General features: G+C 38.3%; 2 protein-coding genes across 14 annotated transcripts in view; one reads left to right on the forward strand and one right to left on the reverse strand.

Annotated features, from left to right (window-relative positions):
• The window catches only part of GIGYF2 (GRB10 interacting GYF protein 2), a 79,342-nt gene that overhangs the window by 32,333 nt on the left and 30,381 nt on the right, over positions 1-16,628 (reverse strand). For 12 of the 13 annotated variants that reach the window (XM_075716394.1, XM_075716393.1, XM_075716392.1 and 9 more), the window contains exon 7: positions 16,141-16,181. In XM_075716394.1, coding sequence (XP_075572509.1) covers positions 16,141-16,181 — 41 coding nt within the window. Of the gene's footprint in view, positions 1-8,305; positions 8,362-16,140; positions 16,182-16,628 lie in introns of those variants that run through there. The other variant, XM_075716404.1, reaches the window with a different exon arrangement.
• KCNJ13 (potassium inwardly rectifying channel subfamily J member 13) lies at positions 1,811-10,236 on the forward strand. Its single transcript, XM_009478040.2, is given in 4 exon segments — positions 1,811-1,853; positions 1,856-1,980; positions 8,237-8,717; positions 9,614-10,236. Coding segments are annotated over 4 exon segments (1,272 nt in total).

Below are 16,628 nucleotides of genomic sequence, written 5' to 3' on the forward strand. Positions count from 1 at the left end.
GAAGAATAAAACAAATGGCCTTAAGATGATGTTTCTAAAGAAGCACTACCTTCTCATTAGGACAGTATTTGACATGCTAAGGACACTATAGGAATACATACATTGTGAAGTGACTCACTTGTAACCAAAGTCAGGGACAGAGATCAGAAGTTCTGATGCCCATTTCTAACTTCACATTTTCTCTCTCTCCATAAAATCTCAATCTCAACAATAGGTCTCCAAAACACACTACTCAAATATCACTCCGTATTTTTTCACTAAATTGACCGTTACCAACTGTCATGAGTATGGGCGAACCAGCAAATTCAAAGGTATTAACAGGAGAGTTAAATTTCATAACACACACCTGGAAATCACATACTGTAGCTATTTCATCTGCTGTACAATTGTGTTAGATTTGCAATCCATTCAGTTGAATCAGATTAGAAAACCTGTGACCAGATGCTTTCTACAATTACAAAATATGGTTTGTGAGAAAATACTGTTTGTAAAAAAAAAAATCCTACTTGTGAATAGAAAAGGCTGTCTGTAGTGGAAGTTCAACTTTGCTGGAGTATAGAGGGAAGGGTGAAGGACAAGTCACATTGCCCTACAGGCCTGCCACAGTGGTGGGAGTCCCCTTGCAGTATATTATTTGCCCTGGTTCTGAAGGTCACACTATGCCTATCACTATTTTCGGCGCTATGCCTGAACATGTATCAAAATGTTCCATACTAATGAAGCAAAGAATTAATGTTTTGCAATTTAGGGTTGGGGGGAAGGTTAAAGAAAAAAAAGGAAGGATTTTATTTCCTAAGCAGGCAAGTCTACATTAATAATTTTCCCAGCAGGCCTTCAGTAGTTTTACTGCAAACAACCACAGCCTTTGTTTCGCAGATCCTCTTACATCTGACATTCGATCAAAGCCCTTACATCAGCAGCTCACAAGGTGGGGGGGGGGGGGGGGAACCCAAACCAAACCTGTGAAATACTACTGCATTACAAAGCTGTCCTCAGAGCTCAGTTTAGTAGTGCAGCATGCTGACCACTCTGTGTGGTCATTCAGCTAAAACATCTTCTCTAAGTAACTCCTCATTTGATAAGTGAGAGAGAAAATAGCTTAAGTGGAAGTGGTTTCATTTACTGCACGGAATCAGCAACCCACCTAATCTGCATTGTTTCATTCCTAGGCTTTAGTAAAGTCCTGTGATTAATTCCATGTTTTCACAAAGGAGCAATGTGGAGATGGAAGAGAAGTGGCCAGATCTACATCTTCTGACCAGCATTAAGCTACAGTTCAGCAACACCCTCCAGAGACCACAGGCTGTACCATTAGCTGCAGCCCACCTTTCTGTTAACATCAACACTCAGGAGCTCAGGATCTAATGAGAAGAGGAAGAAGTGGCACTAGATGAGCAGCAGTGAGACTTAAGAGTTTCTCTTTTCACCTAAACAAACAACAGATGACACTGATTAGGGAGAAAGTATCGGAGAAGAATCTGTGTTTTTCAGCACCAATAAGGGAACTTTTTCCATTCTTCTTTTCCAGGGAAATTTTGGCCTTTTCGACTTTCATGTAAAACTTTAAGATTATACAAACCTAAAAAATTATCTTGATTAAGGTGGTGAGGGGGAAGGCACCCCTTCCCCAAGTAAGTGTTTGAGGATTTCTCCTTGGCTGCTAAGGGTTTGTGTTGGGTAAAGACACACTCCTAACAAACCAGCATTCTTTTCCACATGATCAGAGCTAACTGGCCCCCCTGCAGGCAAAATGACCAATCAAATCAGCTTCCGATGAAAGCCAACCCCCCCCAGCACTATAAACACAGGAATGAGACATACAAACCCATTTAAAAAAAATAAAAATAAAAAAAAGGATCTCTACCATCCACTTGTAGGAAGTTTCTTGCCAGTGCTGGGACCAATACACAAGACCAGCCCAGTCCCTCTCCTGGAGCCCAGGTATTCCCCTTCTCCTGCACACAAACCCTTCAAAGAGTGGTAAGTACACAAAACAATCTGAATTTTTTTTCTTTTGCTTATTGTACTATTAGAAATTGTTCTGTCATTCTTTACTCAAAGAAATCAAAGTTGTTTTCAGGGCACAGATTTTTATTTCTAAAGCTTGCTAAATTAAGTACCCCCTTAAACAAAATGGTTTCTGATTTTCCCCCCTCAAAAAAGAAAATGCTCTCTCAGATGGCCATAGCCCTAACAGCATATAGAGCCAAACCACATTCACCATGCAATATTTCTTCAGAAAGTTTTCAAGATAAACGGTGCTGGAAAGACTCTGCAACGCTCTGCAAACGGAGCATTTGCAAGCCCCCAGCTAAGGTAGCCAGGTGTTACCTGGCCAAGTGTTATGAAAAAGTCATCCTCACCTTCTTGTTGCATTCATTGTAACTCAGCATTTAACTTCAGTTCCATCACAAATTAAAGAAATGAGCTTCACCTCTTCAAGCCAGCTTTTACCATGTCTAATTATATCTCATGCCTCCAATCATTTTCAATCAATGTATTCTCTGTGCTTATGGACACATTGTGAGCTAGCACAGGAAACTATGCACGGGCATCAAGTATGAATTCCAACATCCTAGAAAGCTCAGTCATTCTAGAAAGCCATTGGGAAGTTTGCATCACATAGGGCAGGACTGCTCTTCAAAAACAGCAAGTTCCACAAAAAATGGATGGCAGCAGACTTCTATTACTACAGCCTTACATGAAATAAAATACTCCCTCTCGACTGTAAATTTACTCCTCCATTAACAATACTTAGCTTTGCATTTAAGTTTCTCTATAAGGATTTAATATATACTAGCATATTTTAAAGCCTTAAACAACATTTAAGCAAAGCCTTGATAAAAGTTTTTATGCTTCTCTTAAGGTGGCCAGACTAGTTCATCCACTCAGATGCTACTTCATGATCAAGAATTAGGGTTCATATGGATCCTCACAGTATTTTCAGCATGCTGTACTATGTGAAAATACATTATACACCAAGTGGAGCATTTCAGATGTCCCCAAAAATCAAGTATATGAGCAGACTTGCTTTCTGTACTATAAAAAAAGACATACTCTCCCATTTTACCAAAATTCGGAGGGGTTGGTTTGTTTATGGGGTGTGGGGTTTTTGTTTGGTTTTTTGTTTGTTTTTTTAAAGTGTATTCTGTAGGAAACTGTCACAGAAGGTCAAAAGTACAAGCTCTTGCACCCTATACTTTGTGGCACTTGCTTTGAAAAGTATGACTTGGACTCAACAAATTAAAGTTCCCATTTTTACAAGACTTACTTATATATGTAACAAGTCCTGAAAACTGTTATCTTAATTCTGCAGACTGCTTGGAAAAAGGAGTTTTGTCAAACTACTCCCATTCATCTCAATGACACATTAGCTACAAAACCTAAAGGACAAACATGTTTGAAATTTTAACTGTCCTACTAACTGTAGCATAAGCTTTCAACCAAAGCAGTTATTCTAACTGTACTACTTCCTACATTTCTAAGATTGTCCCCCAATGTAAGTTATATGATCCAGTCATGTCATCAATACTGAAAAAACCCTTCATTTCCTAATATTAATGTCAGAGCATCTCAAGGATCGCCATTCAATCTAAAAATAACAATACTAAGATTTTAATAGCATGAAAGTGCCTTTAAAAAAATTATAAACTTAGTTTGTTCTTGTTGCAAAGTGTGGAGGCAGCAACACATCTGAATGATCACAGCTTAAGAGTAGAGATGATGTTTGAATCTGAAACTAGTACAAGACTATGTGGACTCAGGTCAAGTAAAGACAGAATGTCCACATTCCCAGAGGTGTATGTCAGCACCACCTGGGTTCTAATAAGTCTTCAAATTATGCCACAGTTGTAAGCAGTTTTTGCAGTTACTCCCAGCAAACAGCAGGTCCTCTTTACTACTTTGCTGTCATAATGAAGCAGTGCACTATAAACTGCCTCAAATCCCTTCCAAGGTCAATTAGACCAGATTTTGTTAAGCCTGGAAGTTGGGCAGGTACAGCAGCACTGCAGAAGTCTCCCCTGAACACAGCTCCACATAAAGGCATTCAGGCTCCTAAAAAGGTTGCAGGTGCATTAGTGTACCGAGCTGAAAACAGGCTGGAAGTGTCACTTTAAATGCCTTCAACTGAGAAGGCAAACAAAATGAAGACACTGCTGCAAATGAGTGGCCCCCCTGCAATCCTACCAGAGTCTTAACAGCTGAGCTTCTGCTGTCAAGAGAAAGGTTAAGCAAGAGGAAAAAAAAAAAGAGGCAAGCAACATGGTGGCATGAAGCAGCAATGTAACAAAGAGCTGTTACAACACAAGGAAGAAGACTCAATCAAAAAGGCAAAGTGTGGGAGATCAGTGTGCTGGATCATGAATTTCAGAAATGCAAGCAATATCCTAGAGCTGTAAGGCAAGGTTTTATTACACATAAATCATTAGCAAGCCAGGTCAGTTTAGAACCTGTCTGACTGCTAGGAAAAGGGAAACTGTGCCTTTGATTTAAAAAGGTAGTACTCGCCCTACCTTGACTTGTCTTAGGAGACTGTATAGAAGAAAGAAGCCAGAATGAGGAACAATGATGGTAAAGAGAAAAAAAAAAAGCTAAGAACTAACATACACACTGGAGTTGGTGATAACCATTTAATTTTCAATAGACTGGAAACAGGAAGGATTAGACACACTGAATGCATGATAAAAAGACTGGTCAACATGCCAAAAGAGGTATAAAAAGTCATTTCTGACAGTTCCTGTCTTTCCAGTCAAGGGCTATCAGCTGGGAGATGGAGGGAGAAGCAATACCCCAAAGCTACAAGTTTCACAAGTCAGGCACCAGGAAAAGTAAAACGAGACAAACAGCATAACATGAAGGTTAAGAGATTACGTTAGACAAATCTGGATTAGAAACATAGTATGTATTTAGCAGTGGAGATAAGTATTCTCCAACAAACAACGCAGAATTTTCCTTTTCAAGTTGAAGCTGAATGTCTTTCCTAAAACATACACTGTTTGAAACTGGGATTAATGTGGGGACATCAAGGACCATGCTGAGCAGGGGATTGGATCAGATGGTCCAAACTGTACTTTACAACTTATTAATCAGTAACAAGGAAAGAAAGTATTTATATTTTTCACTATATTGGGCAAGGAAAGGAGTAGACAGAAGACAATAATTCTCTTTAAATTCAAAAAGTCACATCTACTCTTAAGTTGACTCTGCTTTTGAGAATACAGAGGACTGATCCTCCAGCCTGAGTAAACTATTTCTCACAGAGCGGTTGTTCTTTCACCTCTTACTCTAAACCAACTGCATTGCTCTCAGAGCCTATTTGCAATTTCTTACGTGTTTTTCCCACCCCAAGAAGTTGAGACTTGTGGCTCTTAAAACCATCAACAGATTTTGAAAAAACAAACAAACAAACAAAAAACCTCAAGCTTACACATTTCCAATGCTATCACTGCCATCGAATTAGATACCTAATATTTTAACAGCCCTAGACAAGAAAAATCAGAGGCCTATATCAAATGAGACCAGAGCAGTAACCTGGTTAACGTCAGCAGGCAAATTCCCCTGCTGGGAGTCTCAAGGAACGGACACACAGGACTGTTGTGAAATGCGCTGCTGGGGGCTAACAGAGGTTCTCTTTCTCAAGTACCTTCAAAATCTGTCAGTAATAGATCCTCCCCCATAGAAAAGATCCCAAACAACCTGACAGTGAACACTGACTAAATTTTTTCAGAGCCTTAAGTCATTGTTAAGTGAGAAAGCTCCTTAATCAACAAAATTGAGACCCTGCAACGCTGATAGCATTTTGCTCTAAGTCAAGTTTGTGGCACTCAAGCACGCTACCTTAGCATTGATGTGTGGAAGATCTGAAGTGTAGCCAAGAAAAATGTACCACATTAAGTATGTTTTCCCTTTTAATGTATGCAACACTGTAGAAAAGGCTTCTGTCACCAATCAGTATCAGATTCATTCTCACAGCATACGTTTGTTTTGCAAACCCAAATTACTTGGAGGCTATGAAGCAGATGCTGCCCTCAAAGTACCATGAGAACTTACACAAACACACTAGTTTTGTGTTTTGTTTTGTTTGTTTTTTTTTTTCAAGAATGCATGATGTTTACACCCAGAGGCATTTTGTTCTGTAAGCGTTCTCCCCTATTCAAACAAGGGAGTGCTTCTTGTGAGTACTGCTTATTCTAAAATAATAAAACCAAGGCATTGCCCACAGCTCATTCTGAGCATGGTCCTCACCATCCTTCCCATTCAGAGATTTTCCAGCTCTTTCAAGGCATCCAGAAGGGCTCTTCTAAATCTTAGCACAAAGACTCTGCTCTACAGACAAGTCACTAATCATCTGGTTGCCAAAGCATTTAAAATTGTATTCAGGTTATTGTAAATTCCGTAACAGTGCAGCAAGACTGAAAACTGTCATTTAGAGAGCTATATAGTAGACCAAAGATCAAACTCAGATGAAAGCGGGGGGTCATGTTATCAACTGAATGGACTATGATCAGACTCCCCCAACAAAAGTAGCCTGGTACTACCGAGCAGGAGAATCTCAGTAAGCCCACTGTATTCTTTGGCACAGGGAGTGGTTTAAAAATGTTCCTTCTAAGAGATGTGAATTGGAAAATAAAAATGAAGGGAAAAATCACCAAATTCTACTCAGGCCATCATCTACTCTACCTCCTTTCACTACAGCATGGATAGAAAAAATAGCTGGATGGTTTTGAGAACCTACAGAAAGAAAGAAAAATGAAAATTTAGCTAAATATTCACTGTGATGTCAATTCTCATACTTCAGTATGCATTAAGCACAAGTAAAAGCAAAAGAGAATGTTCTGTAATTACTAAAATTTGGTATCAAGATCAAGTAAACAGTCATGAAAACTGCTGGCTTACAGCATCAAAGATCACAAAGATTTTTTTACCTTCCATAAATTCATTCTGAAGTTCAGGATCCTTAGATCTAATGCACTTCAAGATAAAACTAAGACGGCACTCTTGGTTGGGGAAAATTCCAATTCCTCTAGCCTGTTTGTACACTTGTATTATACACTGAAACAGTCACAATTCAAAGAAAGGTCAAAATTGATAGGAAACCAACAAAATTGACTAAATACACCATGTACAATTATGATTTGCAGAATTTACATATATTTTTTAAATCCTCTCTTGTTCTACAAACAAGCTTCCTCACAACCTTCTTTAAGCAGGCTGTACACATTATGAAATCTCTATTTTACATGAGCCCATATTAAATTTTACTATCTCCCAGGTGAACTTTAAACATTCAGTATTTCTGGATTTGAGTGGCCCGTGTCTTTTCAAAAGACACTCAGCATCTCTGACAAGTTTAGAAAGTTTTGAGGTTTAAAAGTAAACAAAGGAGCCTAACATGTCAAACACCTACAAGTATCCATTTTGCTTCCCACATTTGCAATTCCACCTTCACCCTGTAATTCCCATACCCTTGCTGTCCTATTTTCTTATTTGGTCACTAATAAAAAATACATTGCTTAGGCAGACTAGACTTGGAATTATGTCACAGTGTACTTTCAGTAGTGGTCTCCTGCCCTCTTTTTATCCAATCCTTACATAAACAGCCTCAGACTCCCAGAAGCAGCTCTGCCCTGAATACTGTAATGCTGCTTAACTGGACATGGTGGGTGCAGACAGCAGTCATTTCCTAAGCTAGGAAAGTCTGAAAGGGCTACTAGGTAAACTACAGCATTCCTCTAAACTTCATAAACATGTTAGAGAAATAATATAATAAACATTATTTCCATAGTACTATTGTTAATAGTATTCATAATAGTATGGGTAAATTATTATACTCTGCTAAAAAGAAGTTACAAAAACTGATATAATCAGACAAAATTCAGTTTCTTTTCAGATACAGCATACCTAATCCCATCCCACTCACCCCTAAAGAATTAAAGCATGCAACTCATGTAAATTTAGGAAGGTGAAGTATGAAAGTTATATTTAAACAACTAAGCAGGGAAAATCTGAGTAGTCAGATTTTTAAACTTAATCTTTTTTAGCAAAGTATGACCACAAACAGTGGTAAATTCCTCTCCAGGCTCCTGACTTAATCTTCTCTGGATTGCAATGTATAAGCCCTCCTTTGTTGGCTGCAGTATTTCAACCCCTGCTGATGTGTCAAAAACTGTGAATGTTAGGCAAAATACAAATACGCCGCATTGTATCACATTTTTTCCTTTTTTCTCTTTTCTAGAGGATGACAACAGATATGATAGAGAGCAATAACACTAAATCCAGTGCTCCCCTCCTGACCCAAAGATACCTGAGGATGGTGACCAAGGATGGACACAGCACATTGCAGATGGATGGTGCCCAAGGAAAAGGTCTGGCATACCTCCGAGATGCATGGGGAATATTAATGGACATGCGCTGGAGATGGATGATGCTTGTCTTTTCTGCTTCTTTTGTTATTCACTGGCTAGTCTTTGCAGTGCTTTGGTATTTGCTGGCTGAGATGAATGGGGACCTGGAGCTGGACCATGATGCTCCACCTGACAACCACACTATATGTGTCAAGTACATCACCAGTTTTACAGCTGCTTTCTCCTTCTCACTGGAGACGCAACTCACAATTGGTTACGGCACTATGTTCCCAAGCGGGGACTGTCCCAGTGCTATTGCACTGCTTGCAATACAGATGGTCCTGGGGCTCATGCTGGAAGCCTTCATCACAGGTAATCCTTCATATTTAATCTTTAAATAGAATAGGTGTAACAATTAGATTTAAGAAATGGAGCTAGAAATAAATAGTGATCATATTGATACCTGAAAGAACAATTAAGTCAGTCACTATAAGGATGATGAGATTTCAGCTATGTAGTAGTAAAAGTTAAACAGCTTTCATTAACAAAAGACATAAATTAGCTGATATCAAGATTTAGACTTTAGAGTTCCACTATTCATTGGACAATACTTGTGACAGATCCCCACTTACCACTCTCAATCACTTACTACTTATACCATTATCTCTCCAAGTTTTTCCCGTGGAATTACAATATTTAAAGTCAATTTGTTTTGATTTTAAGATTTACTTTTGTCTAGCTGAAATATTTTTGTTGATCTTTAACAGTGTTTAAGTATTCCTCAGTACTCAATGTAATGAAAGTTTTTACAATATCACAGCTATTTCACAGTATTTTAAGTTATTTAAAATAATTTTCAGGTTTAAAGTATTTCAAAAAGACTTTAAAAATACACAGGTTAGTTTACTGTGTATTAAGAAAGAGCTTCTCCAGTGGTAGCACACCAAGACCAGGTACTATTACCAATTACAGTAAATCGGGGCAAACTAACAGCTCTCCTTTCTACAGCTACAGTTCACTCTCCAAATATTTATAAGTGAATATAAGTTTAGAAAAAGAAGCATTTTAGGACAGCTATGCTTTTTAAACAAAAATGGGTTAGTGTGATGCCAGCCTAGCAGTTTTCAAACATGCAGGCTGAGGCTAGAAAGACCATGTCCACCCAAGCCTGCTTCTGTTCCTTTGGACAGTTTCACAGACCTTGGAGGTTGCAGGGAACCAACCCAGGCACAGTGCTCATATTCAGTTTGCTCTTTTCCATGATGCAGGTGCTTTCGTGGCAAAGATTGCCCGACCAAAGAATCGGGCATTCTCCATCCGCTTCACCCGCTCTGCCGTAGTGACACACACCGAGGGGAAGCCATACCTTATGTTCCAGGTGGCCAACACACGCTCCAGCCCACTGACTAGTGTCCAGATTTCTGCTATACTTTACCAAGAACAAGAGAATGGGCAGCTGCACCAAACTAGTGTGGACTTCCACCTAGACAGCATTACTTCAGATGAGTGTCCTTTTTTCATCTTTCCACTGACCTACTACCATTCAATCACTCCATCCAGCCCCCTGGCTGCTCTCCTCCAAAGAGAAGCTGCTCACCATTTTGAGCTGGTCGTCTTTCTGTCAGCTGTGCAGGAGGGCACAGGAGAAACATGTCAAAGGAGAACATCCTACCTCCCCTCAGAGATCACGCTGTACCATCGCTTCGCCTCTGTGCTAGCCCGCAATGCCAAAGGTGAGTATCAGATCAAGATGGAGAATTTTGACAAGACTATTCCTGAGCTCCCAGCTGTGGCTGATTCAAAGAGTCCAAAAAGGACTGACAAGGAGATCCGCATCAATGGACAGCACACCGACAGCTTCCAGCTCTCTGAGACTGGCCTCACAGAATAGAGAACAGACTTTGAACTTTGTGCTTTTTTAATTATTACTACATTAAACTTTCAGGTTCCATTTACAACCTCCCTTCCTTGCCTGCCATCTTCTAGTGATCTTTCTCTTGTACTCCCATCCTTATTGATTACAAGATGACACGCAGAGTAAAGAGAACTGGTGTGACCATGTAAGCCAAGGAGAGGCTGGATTAACCACCCAGGACAAAGTCAGGTACAAGAATCGCAGTACTAATTCTTGGAAGTCAAGAGAGCTACCTGCTGAATTCACCAGACTGATTAAAGCTGCACTGACCCTGAAAGGAGAGACCTTCAAAACTCCCAAAGCTGACCAAAACCGTAATTAACCAGCTTATGACAAAACAGACAACAATACAAAAGAAAAATCTCAATAAAAACCAATATGGGGTCATTCAGTAAAAGTACTGGTTCTGGGATAAGCAACTCTGTTCATCCAAGATCCTAATTTTTCTGTTCTCTTAACACTTTGGGGATACAGTTACACCAGTTTTCAGATGGCCGAATTCACTCTTAGAAAGTACTGCCCGTCTCTCATGGTAGTGAAAAGCACTCCTGCTGTGCTTATTAAGCAAAATTGTAAATATTAACTGTAGTTCTTTGTTCTGCCAAATAAGAGGACATCTCATTTCAAGACAGGTCTATGAAGACACTATAAAAAAATCTTGATGTATATGACAAATGTTGCAGTGGAAATTTTTTCATATTTGGAAACACCGAATAAATTATTTAGCAGTGGTAAACAGACTATTCTAAATGAATTATGTACTTTTTTTAAGAAAAGACCATACATTCCACATATTCTCACCTTTGCACTGCTTGTCTCAAGTAGATCTGACCCAGAAGGATGCACTATATATACAAGAAGTAGAACTGCATCCATTTATATTTTATGCTTTTTAACATCAATATTTGCCTGTACACGCAGCACAAAAATATTGAGACACGTGAATCAATTTTAAAATAAAAAATTAAAACAAACTATACATGAGACTTCTGTATTTAAGTGCCTCAAACCTACTGCAATTAAGACACTGTTCTGAAGCTCCTAAATAATTTAAGAAGCTAAAGGATAAACAGAATGATGGATAATTATTTTCAAGCTCTCAACAAAAGCAGTGCCTATTACGTGTTCATAATTGAACAGTCAAGTATCAAAGAAAAAGTAAAAGTTATCTTGCAAAGGTAAAAGACTTTTCCCAGAAACCAAGATGGCATAAATAGCAACTTTCATTGACAACAGCATAACACATTACCAAATACACTTCCTTTTAGGTTCACTGAAGTGGTCAGCAGCAGGAAAAATGGTCTCAAGCTATCTAATAAGACACTGTTTAACTGAATTCGTCAAACCCCAAAATTCTGTTAACTGAAGTGTGTTCACAACCAGAAAGAGGTTAACAAAAAGCTACTTTGTTTTAGGGTCTGGGGAAATGGGAAGCAGCCCCATAGAAGCATTTCACACAGGGAAGGGGAACGAGGCAGAAGGCCCGTATTTTCATGGCAATTCAGCTCTCATTCCAAAATTATTGAAGTATTGCTGCCCCACATTCCAGACCTCAGACAGATTTGGTTTTATCACAGATACTCTCAAAATATCTTTTTTAATTTTATTTAAAAGCATTCATGAATATTGTGGAGCTTGGAGAGCAACACACTATCAAGTTACATTCCCTTCATCCCTACTTTTCTTAGCTGTTGACCCATATGCAGTCTAAAGATCCCTTTTCCACCCTTATATCAGTACCAGTAATCTTTAAGTATTTCTTGCGTTATTTCCACGTTCTCTACCAATATAAGACATTGAGAAGAGTCCTACAAATGAAGAACCAGAGCAAGAGCAGTAGAACAGATTCCTGTGTCAAGTCTGAAATAATCATTTCAGAAAAAAAAAAGCAGTATTCTGTGTAAGGTATTGTTTTTCACATATATCGCATACTCCAGTCTCAGACAAACCAATTGTTCTAAAATTCAGATGCATAATCCCAACAGGACAGTATTAGAATCTAGCCAAAGCTATGAAAAGGTATTTCTAATTTCAATTAATGTCTAATCAAAGTGTGAGCTGCTTTGTTTGGTTTCTAAATGAGTTGATACCTGAAAATTGTCCTGGTTTTTAACTAACTTTCTATTTATAGATTTGGTTTAAAAGGGGGTACAACAGCAAGTATAAAGAAAAAAATGTTTAGTACACACTAAATGCAATCTTCAAATATTATGTTTTTGAATGTAAAGCTGAAGAATACTACAGAAGCAAGTTAGACAAACACAACTGCGTAGTTACTTCAGAACAGCTGCAGAACAAGGGGTAGACAAAACACCCCTATTGCTTTTACAGTTCCAGAGAACTGGTGAACCATAGATGACAATAAAGTATTGGAAATATGCCATGGCCCAAATTGAAATACAAGCCTAGAAAAATTACTGATGGGCTCCGATGCAACAAAATTGCACTCTATACTTTGACTAACATTGCAAGAGAAAGCTGGTGATGAACCTTCTTTGGATGTACTTCTTGCTAGCGAGATAGGGAAGAAAAACAAGCCAGGCAGGGTAAGGGAAAGTGCGATTCAGAGAAATTCAACATCCTTTTTATAGTCACTTGAACACTCTTTTTATATTCATGTCTTCTTAACCCAACCAAAAAATACACCTTAAACAGAACTCAATCAGGTTCCACAACTAACTTACTAAATGTCTTGTTTAATCTACATTACAATTATTTACTACCAGTGTGTAATAGCTGGCAACTAATCAAATCCCCTCAGCTACTAAGCTGGTATTAGTCAAGAGGCTGCACAGAAAATTAAGCAGCTTTTGTGCAGTTCTAAAAGACAGGCGTGATCAACAAAACAACTTGCTCATTTTCTTTGCTAATGGCCTCAGCCTTCCAGAGGCTATTTGGGTTCTCAATGAAGTCTGTCAGAACTGTGACAATCTGCAACAGAAAATCACAAATACTTGGAGCTTCTTCAATACTTCTTCTTCCATAGAAGAATTGCATCTTCAATTTGCATACTGAAACTAGGAACAGATATTGTTTATCTTGAGAACCAAATGTGAACTTGTAAACTGTTGTGAGCACTGAAAAAGCAATCATTAATTTTTAAGAACAGCATATTGATCATATTCAAGAAGTAATTTTTTGTTGAAGATCTATTACTTTTTTAATCTCATGATTTTTAATTGAGGGGTTCTTGCATTGTCATCTATTATGAATGCCCAGAAGAGTTTAATATTTGATCTCTTATTAATTCTGCAATGCGATCACCCAGAACAAAGAATGAAAAAGCTGGCAACTCAGTAAATTATGTAATTTGAGGCTAATCCAAGGCGCTGTGAAAGAGCAATGAAAAACTGAAGCACAATGAAGTTAGAGAATAAAATCCTAAACTAAGGAGTTTAACCAGGGTAACAGAAACCAATACATGCATCTGCTAAAGCATATTAGCCTGAATTGTAAACTGCATGTCAATTCACTCCTTGATCTTTCTGCTTCCACTGCTTCGTGTGGTATATTGGCGCTTGGTATTAGCATGAGACTTCTTTTGGCACATCTGTATCCCTATCTCACACTCAAAATATTTTGTCATTGGAAAGCCTTTACATAACAGTAACTATTTTTTCATTAATCAAGGTTTGAGTCAACACAGACCAACACCTTCTGCTAACATTTTTGTGCTCTCCACCTTACTTCTCTTTGAAGGTAAAAAGGAGAGAAACAGTCCTCCCACTTAATTGGGCATTACTCTCTAACACAGTGATATGCAAACATAAATTACTATTGTTAAAACAAAATTTTTATATTAAAACTTTAGAAAGATTGCAGGTCTCTTGCCTATCATACTGTGCTACAGAGCTTTTAGCCAAACTAACTAGAAGATAGTTGAACAAGAGACTTAAGAGGAGCAATCAGGTACTACAGAAAGCCTCATGATTTGAGAACAAGCACACCATCCCTCACAATGAGCCAGGACTTCCAAAGCACACAGGGACACCATCTTCTCTAGAAAATGGTTCACAGAAGATGCATTCCAAAGTCCTGATCACTAGTAGTTGCTACAAACAAGACATTCTCTATACTAGCTGAAGCATGAACCCCCGGGGGTATTCAGGCAGAAGTCAGATTCAGCAAGGACATCTTGCATACTGTAAATTCTTCTCAATTTCAGCTGAGAGATACCTCTCATCTTAAACTGACATGCAGTATTTTTATCACAGTCTTAATCAGAGATGCGGTACATTCTATAGTCTGGATCTGGAAGTGGTGTAAATTATCACAAGAACAGGAAGGGGCTAAGTAAAATGGAATCAACTGTGACAGATATTACTTTTACATCCATTTGTCTTTTTTTAAAAATGCTGTCCTGAAATCTCAGTAGTACTTATTTTTTCCTATTTTCATTTTTTTCCAAAAGGTCTCTGAACAGAAAGACACGCTGAAAATCCAAAGTTTCACTACTGGCATTTAAAGATGGACAATGTCAGACCAATCTCAAGTTATTTTTGGAAGTAACCTCTTTTTAAGGAAAACAATGAGGAAAACAAGCAACATCTTAGTTTTGTGTTAGCTTTCAACTTAAAAAGCAGAAAAATAAAAACACTCTGAAATACATGAAAATCAATTCCTACATGGAAAGAGGATTGGCAGGGCTTTGAAAGAAACATGGTAGTTTAAAACTCCTAAAGCATGTGCCACCATGGTAATCTGGAAGACTATTAAAATGGCAACTTATGCTACTCTCACTAAAAAAGTACTGACAGCTAAGCAGAAATATATAAAATATATTTCTGTCAAGTTTTAACTGCAACTGAATCTCTTTGGTTTTGTTTGTCTTGAAATTCAACCTGCAATTGTCTTTTCCGACCTATGCTTTATCAATATGTTCACTAAGGAGGATATTTAGCCAAGACTCCAGCAAACACCAGAAGATCCTCTGGTTCCTTAAAAAGACAAGACTCATTGTCAGCAAGCTTTTACTAGTACAAAACCTCTCACTAAGCACAGCTGTGGTACATGCATGTGGAAACATACCACAGAAAAGAGCAAGGTCATACCAGAAAACAATCAATGCATGATCCCACGAAGCAGAAGAAAAATCAATGCAGTTACCATATAGCCAGTTGATAAATGAGAACTTCCTTGAACATTACCACACTCAGAATACAGATTTTACGTAAATGGATATGCTCCATCTCCAAGATGACAACCCACTCCAATTCAAGTTCAGCTGAACATTCAAACAGACATAGTGGATCACAATTAATGATCCAGTATTCTGCCTGAATGTGGCCAGTGTGAAGCATTTAAGAAACAGGAGAGGAATGGCAGAGGGGGGAACCAGATGATAACCTGAATGAACAGAATATTTGTATGATGACAAGCTGATTTGACAGACAGTAAATCCATCAGCATGGGAACCTCAGAACATTGCTGCTGGGATCTACCTCACCCTAGCAAGCATTAAAAAAATTAACAGTTCACATGGTCCTAGGTACTAAAATAGCACACACCAGCAATGTTTAAAAGCTGCACTGAAAAGGCATATTGCCACAGCACACCTGTTAATCAGTACAAACTCCTTTCACAGAGGTCCATGAATTCAGTTCCAGCTGTAAATATCAGATCTTAATTGAATAAACAGAACCTACTTACTGTAGATTTTTCTTTTCTAAAACATTTAGATGTCCAATAGTGAAAACAACACAAAGTAAGAAAAACAACACTTTGAGAACAACATTTAGGTAACCTGGCACAGTATTATGAATCTTGTACCAACAATATACTTGGAGCAGTAAGAAAGGTTTTTGTACATACAGGTCCCTTCCCCAAAACACACCCTGCTCCTCCCTCCCATTTTCTGCCCATACAGTAACAAAATCATACCTGGATCTTTTCGCCCTGGTTTTTCAAAGCGTCTGTCTCCCCTAGAAAGGCAGAACAGAAGTTTCAAATAAGGTTTTGAAACTACTCCACTCATTTCAGGTATGGCTTTTGCTTTTTTTTTTTTTTTTTTTAAACTTGGTAGGGGACTTTTTTTAAAATCAGAGCTCGATGGACATAAAGGTCCAAGTGACAACTGAAATTTTCAGGAACGCTGATATGCACACAGCCTTTGGCAACTAGGTATGTTTTGAAATGTTGAGACTAAAATGGAAGCAAATCCTTTAGCAATCCATGTTTTCACCCATTACTTCCACTGCAACTGTCATAGTTTATATTCTGTTAAAATAGTTCCTTCTTCCCAGGAACTCAGCAGAAAAGTTCTTTGCAAAAACACTCATTTACTTGCTCCTCAGCTTCTAGAAACATTACTGTGTTGACTCCATCTTAGAAATTCAGACACTCCACTCACAGATACACCTAATCACCTT

This window comes from Pelecanus crispus, chromosome 9 (assembly GCF_030463565.1).
Source record: "Pelecanus crispus isolate bPelCri1 chromosome 9, bPelCri1.pri, whole genome shotgun sequence".
In the NCBI taxonomy this organism is placed as follows: Eukaryota; Metazoa; Chordata; class Aves; order Pelecaniformes; family Pelecanidae; genus Pelecanus; species Pelecanus crispus.